This window comes from Gorilla gorilla, chromosome 10 (assembly GCF_029281585.2).
Source record: "Gorilla gorilla gorilla isolate KB3781 chromosome 10, NHGRI_mGorGor1-v2.1_pri, whole genome shotgun sequence".
NCBI lineage: Eukaryota > Metazoa > Chordata > Mammalia > Primates > Hominidae > Gorilla > Gorilla gorilla.
This window is the reverse complement of record NC_073234.2, coordinates 138,886,901-138,903,837: the sequence shown is the minus strand read 5'-3', so window position 1 is coordinate 138,903,837 and position 16,937 is coordinate 138,886,901. Positions and strand designations below refer to the sequence as shown.

Here is a 16,937-nt window from a genome sequence, read left to right as displayed (position 1 = left end):
AGATCACAGCCCAGCAACTTTGGTTTTTAATTTTAAATGTCAGCCAGAAAAAGAAGAAAGGCAGTCGGCATTTTGAGTGAGAATGGAAGTGCATTTGTTCAAGAATGCTGACCTGGCTGTGCAGACTGCCTTCTGGTATTAGGGCTCTGGACATTCTCCTTGAATTCACTTTTCTATCCCATTTTTATTTCAATTCAGCAAACTCTTGGGCTATGGATATAAAGATAGAAAAGATACAATTTATTCTGACCAGATTAGTGTTCTTCCTCTAAGGACTCAGAGGAGTGTGATTAGGTCATAACCTCTTTTTGCCACGTACTCAAGATGATCATTTAAAATAGATGGAAGAAAATCAAATTCCTACTGCCAAATTAAATTTGAATACTAGCTCCTTTACAAATGCCCTTCTGGCTGGGCGCAGTGGCTTATGCCTGTAATCCTAGCACTTTGGGAGGCTAAGGCAGATGGATCATTTGAGGTCAAGAGTTGGAGACCAGGCCAGGAGTAGTGGCTCACACCTGTAATCCCAGCACTTTGGGAGGCCAAGGCAGGTGGATCATCTGAGGTCAGGAGTTCGAGAACAGCCTGACCAACATGGTGAAACCCCATCTCTACTAAAAATACAAAAATTAGTCGGGCATGGTGGCACATGCCTGTAATCCCAACTACTGGGGAGGCTGAGGCAGGAGAATCACTTGAACCCAGGAGGCAGAGGTTACAGTGAGCCAAGATCGTACCACTGCACTCCAGCCCTGGCAACAGAGTGAGACTCTGTCTCAAAAAAAAAAGAAAAGAAAAGAAAATGCCCTTCTGTACAGAGGCCAGTAACTACAAAATTGCTTCTTGATCCTGTTAAATAACATGTCCTTAGAACTATGTGAGGAAGATGATAAATTCCTATCAGCTTGAACCAAAGTTCCAGATTGGAAAGAAAACTATTCCAAACCCCATGATCATCAGTAAGTTTTATTCAACCATTAGACTCACGCTGCGTTGAAAGACAATCCCCCTCCACTCATTTCCACTGTAACTTCACTTTGGGGTCTGCTGTTGGGCCTCTACTTGCCTCTTTCCTTCTTCTCCCTCCCCTTGATCCTGTCATCTCTGAAGTCCCTCTCTCTCTCCCAGTCATTGTCGGGCCACACCCTGGTCGGCTCTCTTTCTTGCCATCTCTTCTCCCGGCCCCTGTCATGGTCTCGATCCCTTGTCCTCGAGTCCCAGTGTCTTTCTCGGGATCGAGATCGCTCCCGCCTTTCCCGTTTTCCCTCTCTATAGAGGTCGTTTTTAACGACTGGCAAGTTAATAGGTTTTCGAAAAGGCCGGTCCCGTCCCCCAAATCTCAGTTGCCCAGACTCCTTTTTTCCCCCAAGACCGCCTCCAAGTCGCCGAGGGATCCACCCTTTGAGAGTCCTTTCCAGCTCGTAGTCCACAAATATCTCATGCTGGTCAATAACCAGGCCATCAGCATCTCGGTAAGCTTTGATCACGGCACGCTCCTCCTTGTATTCGATGAAGGCGTAGCCCTTTGAAAAGCCTGTGACCAAGTCCCTGACCAGCCGAAGCCGCCGGATGTCACCATAGCGGGAAAAGACTTCCTTTAATTTGTCCTCCTTGGTCTGCAAGTTTAGTCTGGCCACAAACAGGGTGAGGAGGGGATCTCCTATGACACCTTTGTTGGGGACATATCGTGCCAGCATTGCCCTCCAGACCGCGCGGTCGTGTGGGTCTTCATCGGTGCCATCAATGCTGCCCGCTTTGAGTGGATCATACTCCTTGGCGATGGGCATCCAATCGTTCATGTTCTATGAATGATAAGAGCAAGCGTGGATGGAGCCTCTACTCTGAGCCACTCATTCAACCCTTACAACAATGCCATGAAAAGGATACTATCATTCACCCCTTCTTAAAGACAGGAAAGGAAGGGAACACCCACAGAGGCTAAGTCCTCCCTGCTAGTAAGTGGGGGAGACAGCACCAAAGCCAGGCAGTTGTGCTCCAGAGAAGCCCTTACCCACTCCTACAAATGCCCTCTCAGGAAGCAGAGGGCGGCGTGCTCGGGTTTCACCCATATATGCAGCATCTGGCTCAGCCACGGAAGGGCACTTACCAACTATGAACACATTACAATGTGGCAACGTGGATCAAAACCAGACTTCCCTTTCAGAACCTTTAAAATGATCATAGGAAAACTAGCCCAGGAACTGCTGGTGGAAAATGGCAATTTAAAAACTCTACTACCAAGAATATCAAATACCAACATAGAGAATCATGTAATAACCCTCCACAAACTTCTCACCTGGCTCAACTAGAACCACCATGCACATGTGGCCAGAATAATCTGCCCCCAGATAATTCTGAAACAAATTCTAGATATCACATCATTCGTGTGGAAATTTTTTTACTATGCATCATTAAAAGATACAGACTTTTTAAAACTACAAGAGAAAATAGGGATTTGGATGCACCATTCTGCAGTAAACAGACAACAAAGCTAAGGCTACAGTGACCCAGCAGCGGGAGCGGGTTATTTGGCTCAAAAGGAACATGGGATTTCTTCTCAGATCCCTAGCTGATAATCCGTTTAGACTGGGAGCATGAGAATTTACTGCAATGGTAATTTTTTGCCCAGCAAGCACACTGCAGTTGTCATGCCTTCTGATACATAGTTAATTCATGTGAATCTTTGCTGGAATAATAAAATGCTTACTAACATTTCAGACCCAGCTAATGCTTATGTGACCAACCTGCAACGCTGTAGAGCCAATGCTGAAATATGTTACTTAAAAACCTTGGCTGAGGCCAGACGCGGTGGCTCACGCCTGTAATCCCAGCGCTTTGGGAGGCCGAGGCGGGCGGATCATGAGGTCAGGAGATCGAGACCATCCTGGCTAACACGGTGAAACTCTGTCTCTACTAAAAAATACAAAAAAATTAGCCGGGCATGATGGCGGGCGCCTGTAGTCCCAGCTACTCGGGAGACTGAGGCAGGAGAATGGCGTGAACCCGGGAGGCGGAGCTTGCAGTGAGTAGAGTTCGCGCCACTGCACTCCAGCCTGGGCGACAGAGCAAGACTCCATCTCAAAAAAAAAAAAAAAAACCTTGGCTGGCTGGGTGCAGTGGCTCACGCCTATAATCCCAGCACTTTAGGAGGCTGAGGCTGGTGGATCACCTGAGGTCAGGAGTTCGAAACCAGCCTGACCAACATAGAGAAACCCCATCTCAACTAAAAATACAAAATTAGCGGGGCGTGGTTGTAGGCGCCTGTAATCCCAGGTACTCGAGAGGCTGAGGCAGGAGAATCACTTGAACTGGGTTGGTGGAGGTTGCGGTGAGCCAAGATCACACCATTGCACTCCAGCCTGAGCAACAAGAGCAAAATTCCGTCTCAAAAAAAAAAAAAAAAAAAAAATTAGCCAGGCGAGGTAGGTGGGCGCCTTAATCCCAGCTACTCAGGAGGTTGAGGCAGGAGAATGGCTTGAACCCAGGAGGCGGAGGTTGCAGTGAGCCGAGATTACACCACTGCACTCCAGCCTGGGCAACAAAGCGAGGCTCTGTCTCAAAAAAAACAAACAAACAACAACAACAAAAAAAACCAAACCAGGTCTTTCCTGGAAGAAGTCCCAAAAGTTAAGAAAAAAAAAAAACAAAAAAAACTGGCGAGCGCGGTAGCTCACGCCTGTAATCTCAGCACTTTGGGATGCCAAGGTGGGCAGATCACGAGGTCAGGAGTTCAAGACCAGTCTGGCCAAGGAGTTTGAGACCAGTCTGGCCAACATGGTGAAACCCTGTCTCTACTAAAAATACAAAAATTAGCTGGGCACAGTTGCACACGCCTGTAGTCGCAGCTACTCGGGAGGTTGAGGCAGGAGAATTTCTTGAACCCAGGAGGCGGAGGTTGCAGTGAGCCGAGGTCGCATCACCGCACTCCAGCCTGGGTGACAGAGCGAGCGTCTGTCTCAAAAAAAGAAAGAAGAAAGAAAGAAAAAAAACTTGACCTGTTGCAGTGGCTCACACCTGTAATCCCAGTACTTTAGAAGGTCAAGGTGGGACGATCACTTGAGCTCAGGAGTTGGAGACCAGCCTGGGCAACATATCAAGACCTCATCTCTACTAAAATTCAAAAATATTAGCCAGGCATGGTGGTGCACACCTGTAGTCCCAGCTACTAGGGGGGCTGAGACAGGAGGATGGCTTGAGCCTTGGAATTTGAGACTGCAGTGAGCCTTGATCATGCCACTGTACTCCAGTGTGGGTAACAGAGTGAGACCCTGTCTCAAAACAAAAACAAAAACAAAAAACCAGGTTTCTGTGAAATATATACAGTAGTTCTCATTCCTAACAGCATTTTTCCATAATATTTCTTAAAATATCTATAACTTTTTTCCTCTTACTCAAATTTTCCTCAAGGATCTTTCTGCTTTATTTCTCCCTCAGTTGGTGGGTTATATAGGGGGAGTGATTTCTTAGAGGTGCACTGTGAATTTTTCTTTCCTCAGTAAAAAAGCCAAACACCTACAGAATAAAATCCAAAATCAATGACACTGCACTCAAGACCTCTGACACTAGGCCGGGCACGATCTCACACCTGTAATCCCAGCACTTTAGGAGGCCAAGACAGGAGGATCACTTGAGGTCAGGAGTTCAAGACCAGCCTGGCCAACATGGTGAAACCCCATATCTACTAAAAATACAAAAAATTAGCTGGGCAAGGTGGTGCACACCCTGTAGTCCCAGCTACTTGGGAGGCTGAACCCAGGAGGTGAAGGTTGCAGTGAGCCAAGATCATGCCACTGCCCTCCAGCCTGGGCAACAGAGCGAGACTCCATCTCAGAAGAAAAAAAAAAAAAAAAGACCTCTGACCCTCACTTAGCCTCTCACCATGTCCCATCATAAAACCTATTCTATTTTTCTCCCGATCCTTTCAACAGGAACAAAGCCTGTTTGTAAACTACCCAGGCTTGCTCCTCCTTCCTTGAATGTGCCCTAATTCCCCAGCCCCATGTCTTTCCCAGTACAATTTTTCTTTCTTTTTGGCCTAAACCATTTGTGCAAACATCTCAGGATGATTTCTTCTCTTGGGAATATCCTCTCCCCTGCCTATCTCCCTCATATCCACTTGCGGAAATTCTACTGGGCCTGTCAAGTCCAGATTTAGCTCCCTCCACCATGAAGCAACTGTGTCTTTCTCACAGCTCATTGAAACTTCTAAAGTCCTGATCATGTTTTGCCCAACACACAGTAAACACTCTTCAGTCTGGTGGCTCCAGATCCTAGGACGCTTTCTGATAAATACTGAGGAACTGAACCAACTCTGATCAAAAATCACAGAACTGGCCCGGCGCAGTGGCTCACGCCAGTAATCCCAGCACCTTGGGAGGCCGAGGCAGGCGGATCACGAGGTCAGCAGCTCAAGACCAGCCTCAGCAACATAGCAAAACCCCATCTCTACTAAACATACAAAAATTAGCTGGGTGTGGTGGCGGGCGCCTGCAATCCCAGCTACTTGGGAGGCTGCAGCAGGAGAATCACTTGAAACCAGGAGTTGGAGGTTGCAGTGAGCTGAAATTGCACCACTGCACTCCAGCCTCATCAACACAGCAATACTCTGTCTCAAAAAAAAAAAAAAAACATAGAACTTTTTTTAGTCCACATCAGGCAAACCTGATCATTGAGAAACAAAAACAGGACCTGACACTGTTTACCACCACATGGTAAAAGGAGGGCAATATGTCTGTCATCATCAACAAGCAACTTTGCAGAGGCTGCCTCTCTGCTGTCAGTAAAAGACTAAACAGATGGAGTGACAGAAGGAGCACAGGATGAGAGGGAGACAATTTCAGTCCTGGTCTGGGCTCTGGCTCTAACTCAATTTGTGTCTTCTCTCGTGGCTGGAATTTCTCCACGTGAAAAAAAGAAGAGGCAGCCGGGCGCGGTGGCTCATGCCTGTAATCCCAGCACTTTGGGAGGCCGAGGTGGGCAGATCACGAGGTCAGGAGATTGAGATCATCCTGGCTAACACAGTGAAACCCCGTCTCTACTAAAAATACAAAAAAAAAAAAAAAAATTAGCCAGGCGTAGTGGTGGGCGCCTGTAGTCCCAGCTACTGGGAGGCTGAGGCAGGAGAATGGCGTGAACCCGGGAGGCGGAGCTTGCAGTGAGCCGAGATCCCGCCATTGCACTCCAGCCTGGGCAACAGAGCCAGACTCCGTCTCAAAAAAGAAAGAAAGAAAGAAAGAAGAGGCTGGGCGTGGTGGCTCACGCCTGTAATCCCAGCACTTTGGGAGGCCAAAACGGGAGGATCCCTTGAGCCCAGGAGTTCAAGACTAGCCTGGGCAACATGGGAAACATGGTGAGACCCTGTCTCTGTTTTAAAAAAAAAAAAAAGGCCAGGCACAGTGGCTCACGCCTGAATCCCAGCACTTTGGGAGGCAAAAGTGGGCAGATTGTCTGAGGTCGGGAGTTCGAGACTAGCCTGACCAACATGGAGTAACCCCCGTCTCTATTGAAAATACAAAATTACCCAGGCATGGTGGTGCACGCCTGTAATCCCAGCTACGGAAGGCTGAGGCAGGAGAATCGCTTGAATTTTTTTTGAGACAGGGTCTTGCTCTGTTGCCCAGACTGGAGTACAGTGGCACAGTCATGGCTCACTGCAGCCTCAACCTCCTGGGCTCAAGCAATCTTCCCACCCTAGCCTCGTGAGTACCTGGAATTACTCACTATGCACCACCATACCCAGCATTTTTTTTTTTTTTTTTTTTTTTTTGTAGAGATGGGATATTGCATAGGCTGATCTTGAACTCCTGGGCATGAGCCAGCCTTCTGCCTCAGCCTCCCAAAGTGCTGGGATTACAGATGTGAGCCACCGAACCCAGCCTGTACTAACCTCTTAACTCCTCTCACTTCTCAACAATACCAGGACTTAGGTACTATATTATTATTGCCTTTTCAGATGAAAAAGGTCAGACACAAAAAGGCAGCCTTTGCCCCAAATCCTAAAGCTAAGAAGTAGCTCAGTGGAGGAGTTAGAACCAGGGGCAGTGTGGACTCCAGAGCTAAAGCTCTTAATCGTTTCCTCTGATGCTTTTCATAAAATATAAGGTTTTGGAGATAAAGACAGGAAAAAGAAAACACACAAACCAGTATTCTGGGTGTCTGAGGCTGAGACCCACCCCTCCTCTCCTGAAGGAAAAGAACCCCTCCCCATTCAACATTAAAAAGTCACAAGGGGCCCGGTGCAGTGGCTCACGCCAGCAATTCTAGCACTTGAGGAGGCCAAGACGAGCGGATCATTTGAAGTCAGGAGTCACAAGGATCTACCAAATAAAACTGATATTATTGTACACAGAGCTCCTGTTCAAAACTTTAAGACTTCTTCAAATTAAAACGGAAGAGAATTACAAACGGATAAGCATGGATTTTGTTCTCTCTCATCTGCATGCTTCTATAGATACTAACAGCTGGTTTCATTGTTTCTCATTAATCTTTCTAGGTGCACTTCCTCCCCGGCAGCATTAGGTTGAGATTTCCTACAACAATCTCTCGATTTTTACATTCTCTTTTTTTACTTGAGACAAAGTCTCACTCTGTCACCCAGGCTGGAGTGCAATGGCCAATCTCCGCTCACTGCAACCTCTGCCTCCCAGGTTCAAGTGATTCTCCTGCTTCAGCCTCCCGAGTAGCTGGGATTACAGACACACACCACCACACCCAGCTAATTTTTGCATTTTTAGTACAGACAGGATTTCACCATGTTGGCCAAGCTGGTCTCAAACTCCTGATGTCAGATGATCCGCCTGCCTCAGCCTCCCAAAGTGCTGGGATTACAGGCGTGAACCACCGCGCCTGGCCTCATTCTCATTTTATTCATCAACAGGGGATGAGAGCCGAAATGAATGGTGGGGGCCAGGGCGCGGTGGCTCATGCCTGTAATCCCAGCACTTTGGGAGGCCAAGGCGGGTGGATTATTTGAGGTCAGTAAATTTTGAGCTTCAGGATTCTTATTGTGAAATGTAGCTAAATGTCACTTCACTAGGTTTTTGTGAAGATTAGATCATATGGTGTCTACAAAAATGCATTACAATTATAAATTATTATACAAATTTAGAAAATTTTTGGCCAGGCACGCGGTGGCTCACGCCTGTAATACCAGCACTTTGAGAGGCCGAGGCTGGAGGATCGCTTGAGCCCAGAAATTCGAGACCAGCCTGGGCAACAAAGTGAGACCCCGTTTCAATCAATCAATCAATCAATCAATTCTCCGGGCGTGGGGTCGCGCCTGTGGTCCCAGATACTTGAGAGGCTGAGGCGGGAGGACCGCTTGACCCAAAATGTCGATGCTGCAGTGAGCCGAGATCGCGCCACCGCTCTCCAGCCTGGGCGACTCCCTGTTTCTGGGGAAAAACAAAAAAATAAATGAAGCCTCTCCTTCCTGGGTCTTCGGGGTAAGACTCTGCCCCTCCTGGCCGGGCACGGTGGCTGACGCCTGTAATCCCAGCACTTTGGGAGGCCGAGGCGGGTGGATCACGAGGACAGGAGATCGAGACCATCCTGGCTAACATGGTGAAACCCCGTCTCCAGTAAAATACAAAAAATTAGCCGGGCGTGGTGGCGGGCGCCTGTAGTCTCAGCTACTCGGGAAGCTGAGGCGGTGGAATCGCTTGAACCCAGGAGGCGGAGGTTGCAGTGAGCCGAGATCGTGTCACTGCACTCCAGCCTGGGCGACAGAGCAAGACTGTCTCAAAAAGAAAAAAAAAAAAAAAGACTTTGCCCCTCCTGTGAAAAGCAAAACTGAAGGCGGGACCCACAGAGCCCTCCAGGGCATGCGCAGTGGGCCTCGGAGGCAAACACGTAAGTTTCTGTGGAAAAGCCTTTCCTTCCCATCCAGCCTGCAGCTTGGCCGCCAACCCTCGAGGACGCTCCCCCGCCCCTCTCCTTCTCTGGGGGCCGCAGGGAGTAACGGGCCATCCTTCCAACCCAGCTCTCGTCCCCACTCCCCGCAACGCAACCCAGAATGTCGTCCCCTTTGCCAGGTTTCAACATGGCGCCCCACACAAGCGCGGGCACAGCGTCTGGGCCGCACTCCCTCTTCCTTCTCTCCGGCGTGGGGCCCGCTCCTTCCAAGCCGCTTCCACTCACCTCAGCAAAGCTTAGGCTCCCTTCCGACGGAGACAGGCGAGCAGCTGCAGGCGACGGCAGATTCTCCGCGCCGGCCTCGGCCTGACCTTTACATTGGTAGCAGCAGATTCGCCGCCGACGCTCGTTTCCTGTTTGTTTTACCTTTAAAACTTTACTCCCGCGCAACGAGGGTGTTATCATCTCCGAAGACAATAAGCTAAAAAAAAATTTTTTTAAGAGAAAAATTGCTAATTCAACAACTAAGTTGAAAGAAAGACTATCGAATATGCAGTTACCTGGGACATTTTACTTTATTATTTATTTATTCTTATTTATTATTTTTTCTTGAGACGGAGACTCCCTCTGTCGCCCAGGCTGGAGTGCAGTGGTGCGAACTCGGCTCACTGCAACCTCCGCCTCCCGGGTTCAAGTGATTTTCCTGTCTCAGCCTCCCGAGTAGCTGGGATTACTGGCACCCGCCACCAAGCCCGGCTATTTTTTTTATTTTTAGTAGAGACAGGGTTTCGCCATGTTGGCCAGGCTGGTCTCGAACTTCTTACCTCAAGTGATCCGCCCGCCTCGGCCTCCCAAAGTGCTGGGATTACAGGCGTGAGCCATCGCGCCCGGCCCCAATTTCTTTAAAAAAAAAAAAAAAAAAAAAAAAAAAAGGGCAGGTGCCATGCCTCACGCCTGTAATCCCAGCACTTCGGGAGGCCGAGGCGGGCGGATCACCTGAGGTCCGGAGTTCGAGACCAGCCTGAGCAACGTGGAGAAACCCCTTCTCTACTAAAAATACAAAATTAGCTGGACATGGTGTCATGTGCCTGTAATCCCAGCCACTCGGGAGGCTGAGGCAGGAGAATCACTTGAACCCGGGAGGCAGAAGTTTCGTTGAACTGAGATGGTGCCATTGCACTCCAGCCTGGACAACAAGAGTGAAAGTCCGTCTCAAAAAAAAGAAAAATCTATAGCTTAAAATTTTATGTTTGAAAATATATGGTAGCCACTGTCAGTGGAGGCCATCTGCAGTTTCAGCTACTAGGGAGGCTGAGTCGTGAGGCTTGAGGCCAGGAGTTCAAGTTCAGCCTGTCAGCCTGGGCAACAGAGCAAGACCCCTATGTTGTTGTTGTTGTTGTTGTTGTTGTTTGTTTTGTTTTGTTTTGTTTTGTTTGAGACAGAGTTTCACTCTTATTGCCCATATTGGAGTGCAATGGCACGATCTCGGCTGACCACAACCTCTGCCTCCCAGGTTCAAGCAATTCTCCTGACAGCCTTCCGAGTAGCTGGGATTACAGGCATGTGCCACCATGCCCGGCTAATTTTGTATTTTTAGTAGAGATGGGGTTTCTCCATGTTGGTCAGGCTGGTCTTGAACTCCCGACCTCAAGTGATCCGCCTGCCTTGGCCTCCCAAAGTGCTGGGATTACAGGCGTGAGCCACCACACCCGGCCGACCCCTATGCTTTTAAACACACACACACACACACACACACGTGGTATGTACAGTACATGCAATGGAATACTATTTCTCCTTAGAAATGAAATTCTAATTGCTACAACATCATGAATGAACGTAGTTCATGGATGAACCATGCTAAGTGAAAGAAGCATAGGGACAAATACTGTATGGTTCCACTTATATGAGGGACCTAGGATAGTCAAATTCATGGTTGGAAAGTACAGCAGTGGTTATCAGGGGCTGCTGTGGGTGTTAGGAGGATGGCGAGGTATTGTTTAACAGATACAGAGGTTCAATTTGAGATGATGAAGAAGTTCTGGAAATAGATAGTACAGATGGTTTCACAACAATGTGAATCTACCTAATGTTATTTAATAGTTAAAGCAGACCGGCCGGGCGAGGAGGCTAAGGCCTGTAATCCCAGCACACTGGGAGGCCAAGCTGGGAGGATCACAAGGTCAGGAGATCAAGACTAGCCTGGCCGACATAGTGAAACCACATCTCTACTAAAAATACAAAAATTAGCTGGGTGTGCTGGCGGGCATCTGTAATCCCAGCTACTTGGGAGGCTGAGGCAGGAGAATAGCTTGAACCTGGGACTCAGAGGTTGCAGTGAGCCGAGATTGCGCCACGGTACTCCAGCCTAGGCGACACAGCGAGACTGCATCTCGAAAAAAAAAAAAAAAAAAAGAACCAGGCACGTTGTCTTACGCCTATAATCTCAGCACTTTGGGAGACCAAGGAAGGCAGATTACTTGAGGCCAGGAGTTCAAGACCAGCCACGCCAACATGGTGAAACCCCGTCTCTACTAAAAATACAAAAATTAGCCAGGTGTCATAGCGCGCGCCTGTAATCCCAGCTACTCAGGAAGCTGAGGCAGGAGAATCACTTGAACCCAGGAGGCGGAGGTTGCAGTGAGCCAAGATCACGCCACTGCACTCCAGCCTGGGCGACAGAGCAAACTCCGTCTCAAAAATAAATAAATAAATAAATGAAAATACAGTGGAAAAGGTAAATTTTATGTTACATATACATTAAAATGTCTGTGCACCCTGGTAGCAATAAGCATAACCTAGCACCCGGATCTTGGTTTCTGATATCATTCTCCAATGAAAGTAACCAGTGCTCCTTGGAGAAATAGCTGACTCTAGAACTGGGACAAAAAAATACACAAGAAGGCTGGGTGCAGTGGCTCACACCTGTAATTCCAGCACTTTGGGAGGCTGAGGCGGGTGGATCACTTGAACTCAGGAGTTCAAGACCAGTCTGGGCAACATGGTGAAACCCCGTCTCTACAAAAAGTATAAAATTAGCCAGGCCTGATGATGCACGCCTGTACTCCCAGCATCTCAGGAGGCTGAGGTGGGAGGATCACTTGAGCCCAGGAGCTTGAGGCTGCAGTGAACTGAGATGGTGCTATCACACTCCAGCTGGAACGAGACCCTGTCTCAAAAAAATAAAAAATAAAAAATAAAAAATTCGCCCAGTCATGGTGGCTCACGCCTGTAATCCCAGCACTTTGGGAGGCCGAGGCAGGCAGATCGCTTGAGGTCAGGAGTCCAAGACAAGCCTAGGCAATATGGCAAAACCGGGTATCTAATAAAAATACAAAAATTAGCCAGGTGTGATGGCGCACGCCTGTGGTCCCAGCTACTTGGGACCCTGAGGTGCAAGGATCACTAGAACCCAGGAGGCTGAGGTTGTGATGAGCAGAGATTACCCCACTGCACTCCAGCCTGGACGACAGAGCAAGACTCTGTTTCAAAACATAAATAAATAGGCCAGGTGCGGTGGCTCACACCTGTAATCCCACACTTTGGGAGGCCGAGGTGGGTGCGGATCACCTGAGGTCAGGAGTTTGAGACCAGCCTGGCCAACATGGCAAAACCCCGTCTCTACTAAAAATACAAAAATTAGCCGGGCGTGGTGGCAGGCACCTGTAATCCCAGCTAATCGGGAGGCTGAGGCAGGAGAATCGCTTGAACCTGTGAGGCAGAGGTTGCAGTGAGCTGAGATCGTGCCACTGCACTCCAGCCTGGGCAACAGAGCGAGACTCTGTCTCAGTAAATAAATAAATAAATAGAAATACACAAGATGAGCCTGAAGCAACTTGTAGTACCAGAAAGTAAGGTAGTGCTAAAAATGAAACACCCCACCAATGATGATGATGTCACAGGGAGTGGCGAACCAACTGAAAGGACTCCTAATGGCCAGAGTGGAAACAGTATGAGCAACAAAATACTGTAAATTAAGTGGTACTGCATTATAACCCAAAACATAAAATAAATATCCACCAGGCGCGGTGGCTCACGTCTGTAATCCCAGCACTTTGGGAGGCCGAGGCAGACGGACCACCCTGATCTCAAGGAGTTTGAGACCAGCCTGGCTAACATGGTGAAACCCCGTCTCTACTAAAAATACAAAACTTAGCTGGGCATGGTGGCAGTCGCCTGTTAATTCCAGCTACTCACAGGGCTGAGGCAGGAGAATTGCTTGAACCTGGGAGGCAGAGGTTGCAGTGAGCAGAGATTGTGCCACTGCACTCCAGTCTGGGCAACAGAGTGAGACTGTGTCTCAAAAAATAATAATAATAAAATAAATATCAGGCCAGGTGCGGTGGCTCCCACCTGTAATCCCTGCACTTTGGGAGGCCAAGGAGGGTGGATCACGTGAGGTCAGGAGTTCAAGACCAGACTGGCCAACACGATGAAACCCTGTCTCTACTAAAAATACAAAAAATTAGCCGGGCGTGGTGGAGGGTGCCTGTAATCTCAGCTACTCAGGAGGCTGAGGCAGGAGAATCGCCTGAACCGGGGAGCAGGGGGTTGCAGTGAGCAGAGATCGCGCCACTGCACTCCAGCCTGAGCGACAAAAGCGAAACTCCGTCTCAGGAAAAAAAAAAAAAAAAGGCCAGGCACAGTGGCTCATGCCTGTAATCCCAGCACATTGGGAAACCAAGGCAGGCGGATCACCTGAGGTCGGGAGTTCAAGACCAGCCTGACCAACATGGAGAAACCCTGTCTCTACTAAAAATACAAAATTAGCAGGGCGTGGTGGCGGGCGCCTGTAATCCCAGCTACTCAGGAGGCTGAGGCAGGAGAATCACTTGAACCTGGAAGGCGGAGGTTGCAGTGAGCCGAGATCGCGCCATTGCACTCCAGCCTGGATAACAAGAGCGAAACTCCATCTCAAAATAAATAAATAAATATCCACCAGTCCCTACTGATATAAATAAGTGATTGAATAAATAAAGTGGGGAGAAGAGGCAAATCTTCCACGCAAAATTGCAAATAACTTATGGAGATAACTCCTCTCCCCAGAAAGTAGAGCATGCCTAGGCAACATAGTGAGAACTCATTTCTACAGAAAAACAAAACAAAAAAAAGAATTAGACCAGGCACGGTGGCTCACGCCAAAGCAGGAGGATCACTTGAGTGCAGGCATTCAAGACCAGCCTGGGAAACTTAGCAAAATCCCGTGTCTACAAAAAACTTAAAGTTTTAAATAAATAAATACAAGCTTAGTTTTTCAGTTGTACCAGCCTCATTTCCAGCACTTAATAGCCTCATGTGGCTAGTGGCTACCATATAAATATATATATATATGTATATATATATATATATGTATATATACATATATACATATATATATATATATAGGAGACAGAGTCTCACTCTCTCACCCAGGCTGGAGTACAATGACGCGATCTTGGCTCACTACAGCCTCCGCCTCCCATGTTCAAGCAATTCTCCTGCCTCAGCCTCTCACACCCAGCTAATTTTTATATTTTTAGCAGAGACCGGGTTTCACCATGTTGGCCAGGCTGGTCTCAAACTCCTGACCTCAGGTGATCCACCCACCTCAGCCTCCCAAAGTGCTGGAATTATAGGCATGAGCCACTGTGCCCAGCTATCCTTTTTTTTTTTTTTTTTTTTTTTTGAGACAAGGTCTTGCTCTGTTATCCAGGCTGGGGTGCAGTGGCACAATCATGGCTCACTGCAGCCTCAACCTCCCAGACTCAAGTGACCCTCTTGCCTCAGTCTCCCGAGTAGCTGGGACTATAGGCTCATGCCACCACACCCAATTAATTTTTTTTAGTAGAGAGAAGGTCTCACTATGTTGCCCAGCTGGTCCTCCAACTCTTGAGCTCAAGCCATCCTCCTACCTAGGTTCCCATAGTGCTAGATTACAGGCATAAGCCGCCTCTTTTTTTTTTTTTTTTGAGACACGGTCTTGCTCAGTCACCCAAGCTGGAGTACAGCAGCATAGTGGCCGGATCTTAGCTCACTGTGACCTCTAACTCAACTATAGGCATGTGCCACCATACCTAGCTAATATTTGTATTTTTTTCTTTTTTGAGACAGAGTAACATTCTGTCGCCCAGGCTGGAGTACAGTGGCGCAATCTCGGCTCACTACAAGCTCCGCCTCCCGCGTTCATGCCATTCTCCTGCCTCAGCCTCCCGAGTAGCTGGGATTACAGGCGCCCACCATCATGCCTAGCTAATTTTTTGTATTTTTAGTAGAGACGGGGTTTCCTCGTGTTAGCCAGGATGGTCTCAATCTCCTGACCTCGTGATCCGCCTGCCTTGGCCTCCCAAAGTGCCGGGATTACAGGCATGAGCCACCGCGCCCGGCCTAATATTTATCATTTTTGTAGAGATTGCATCTCACTATGTTGCCTAAGTTGGTCTTGAACTCCTGGCCTCAAGCAATTCTCTCTTCATGGCATTGCAAAATGATGTATTATAATAATCACAGGCCTGAGACACTGCAGGCCCTTGTACTGGACTGTGCAGGTACAGAACATTTCATCACTGTAGTGTCCTGTCAGCATGGTGTAGGACAGTGCTGTTCCATAGAAATCAAGTGTGAGCTTGGCCAGGCACAGTGGCTCACACCTGTAATCCCAGCATTTTGGGAAGCCGAGGCGGGTGGACCACCTGAGGTCCGGAGTTCGAGACCAGCCTGACCAACATGGAGGAACCCCATCTCTACTAAAAATACAAAATTAGCCGTGAGTGGTGGCACATGCCTGTAATCCCAGCTACTCAGGAGGCCGAGGCAGGAGAATCGCTTGAACCCGGGAGGCAGAGGTTGTGATGAGTGGAGATTGTGCCATTGCACTCCAGCCTAGGCAACAAGAGCAAAACTCCATCTCAAAAAAAAAAGAAAAAGAAAAGAAATCAAGGGTGAGCCACATGTGGCATTGTATTTTCTAGTAGCCACATTGAAAAGGTGGAAAGAAACACAAGAAACTAATTTCAACAAGTATTTCATTTACCCCAAAATATCCAAAGCATTGTTTCAACATGGCAATCAGTAGAGACATTATTAGTGAGATCGTTTATTTTCTCTTTTTGGTGCTGTCTTAGAAATCCAGCAATGCAATTTGGGAGGCTGAGGTGGGATGATCACTGGAGTCCGGGAGTTCAAGACCAGCCTGGGCAACATGGTGAAACTCCATCTCTATAAAAAATACAAAAAAATTAGCCAGGCGTGGTTGCATGTGCCAGTAGTCCCAGCTACTCGGGAAAGTGATGCAAGAGAATCACCTGAGCCCGGGAGGTCGAGATTGCAGTGAGCTGAGATTGTATCACTACATCCCAGCCTTGGTGTCTCAAAACAACAACAAAAAAGAAATAGAAGATTTTTTTTTTTTTTTGAGACAGACTGTCATTCTGTCATCCAGTCTGGAGTGCAGTGGCACGATCTCAGCTCACTGCAACTTCCGCCTCCCGGGTTCAAGCGATTCTCCGGCCTCAGCCTCCCAACTAGCTGGGATTACAGGCACACATCACCACACCCAGCTAATTTTTGTATTTTTATTAGAGACAGGGTTTTGCCATGTTGGCTGGGCTGGTCTCGAACTCCTGACCGCAGGTAATCTGCCCGCCTTGGCTTCCCAAAGTGCTGGGATTACAGGCATGAGCCACCACGCCCAGACGAAAGTCAAGTTTTTGTTTTGTTTTGTTTTGTTTTGTTTTGTTTGAGAAGGAATCTTGGTCTGTCACCCAGGCCAGAGTTCAGTGGCACGATCTCGGCTCACTGCAACCTTTGCCTCCCGGGTTGAAGCAATTCCACTGCCTCAGCCCCTGAGTAGCTGGGTTTATAGGTGCCCGCCACCGCGCCCAGCTAATTTTTGTATTTTTAGTAGAGACAGGGTTTCACTATCTTGGCCAGGCTGGTCTCGAACTCCTGACCTCATGATACCCCGCCTTGGCCTCCCAAAGTGCTCGGATTGAAGGCATGAGCCACCACACCCAGATGAAATTCAAGATGTATTTTTATACTTACAGCTTATCTCTATTAGGACTCACCACATTTCAAGTGCTTGGCAGTGACATGCTGGTGGCTACTGT

At 48.2% G+C, this 16,937-nt stretch overlaps 1 protein-coding gene across 3 annotated transcripts in view; it reads right to left on the bottom strand.

The window, feature by feature from the left end:
* Positions 1-950: 950 nt before the first annotated feature.
* SNRNP35 (small nuclear ribonucleoprotein U11/U12 subunit 35) overlaps positions 951-16,937 on the bottom strand; it is a 56,180-nt gene continuing 40,193 nt past the window's right edge. The window contains exons 3-4 of one of the 3 annotated variants that reach the window (XM_055358323.2): positions 9,139-9,334; positions 951-1,802 (exon numbers count right to left, since the gene is read on the bottom strand). In XM_055358323.2, the coding sequence (XP_055214298.1) occupies positions 1,059-1,802; positions 9,139-9,318 (924 nt within the window). In that variant the 5' untranslated portion in view covers positions 9,319-9,334 and the 3' untranslated portion in view covers positions 951-1,058. Of the gene's footprint in view, positions 1,803-2,744; positions 3,090-7,458; positions 7,836-9,138; positions 9,335-16,937 lie in introns of those variants that run through there. The other 2 variants (XM_055358324.2, XM_063694462.1) reach the window with 2 other exon arrangements.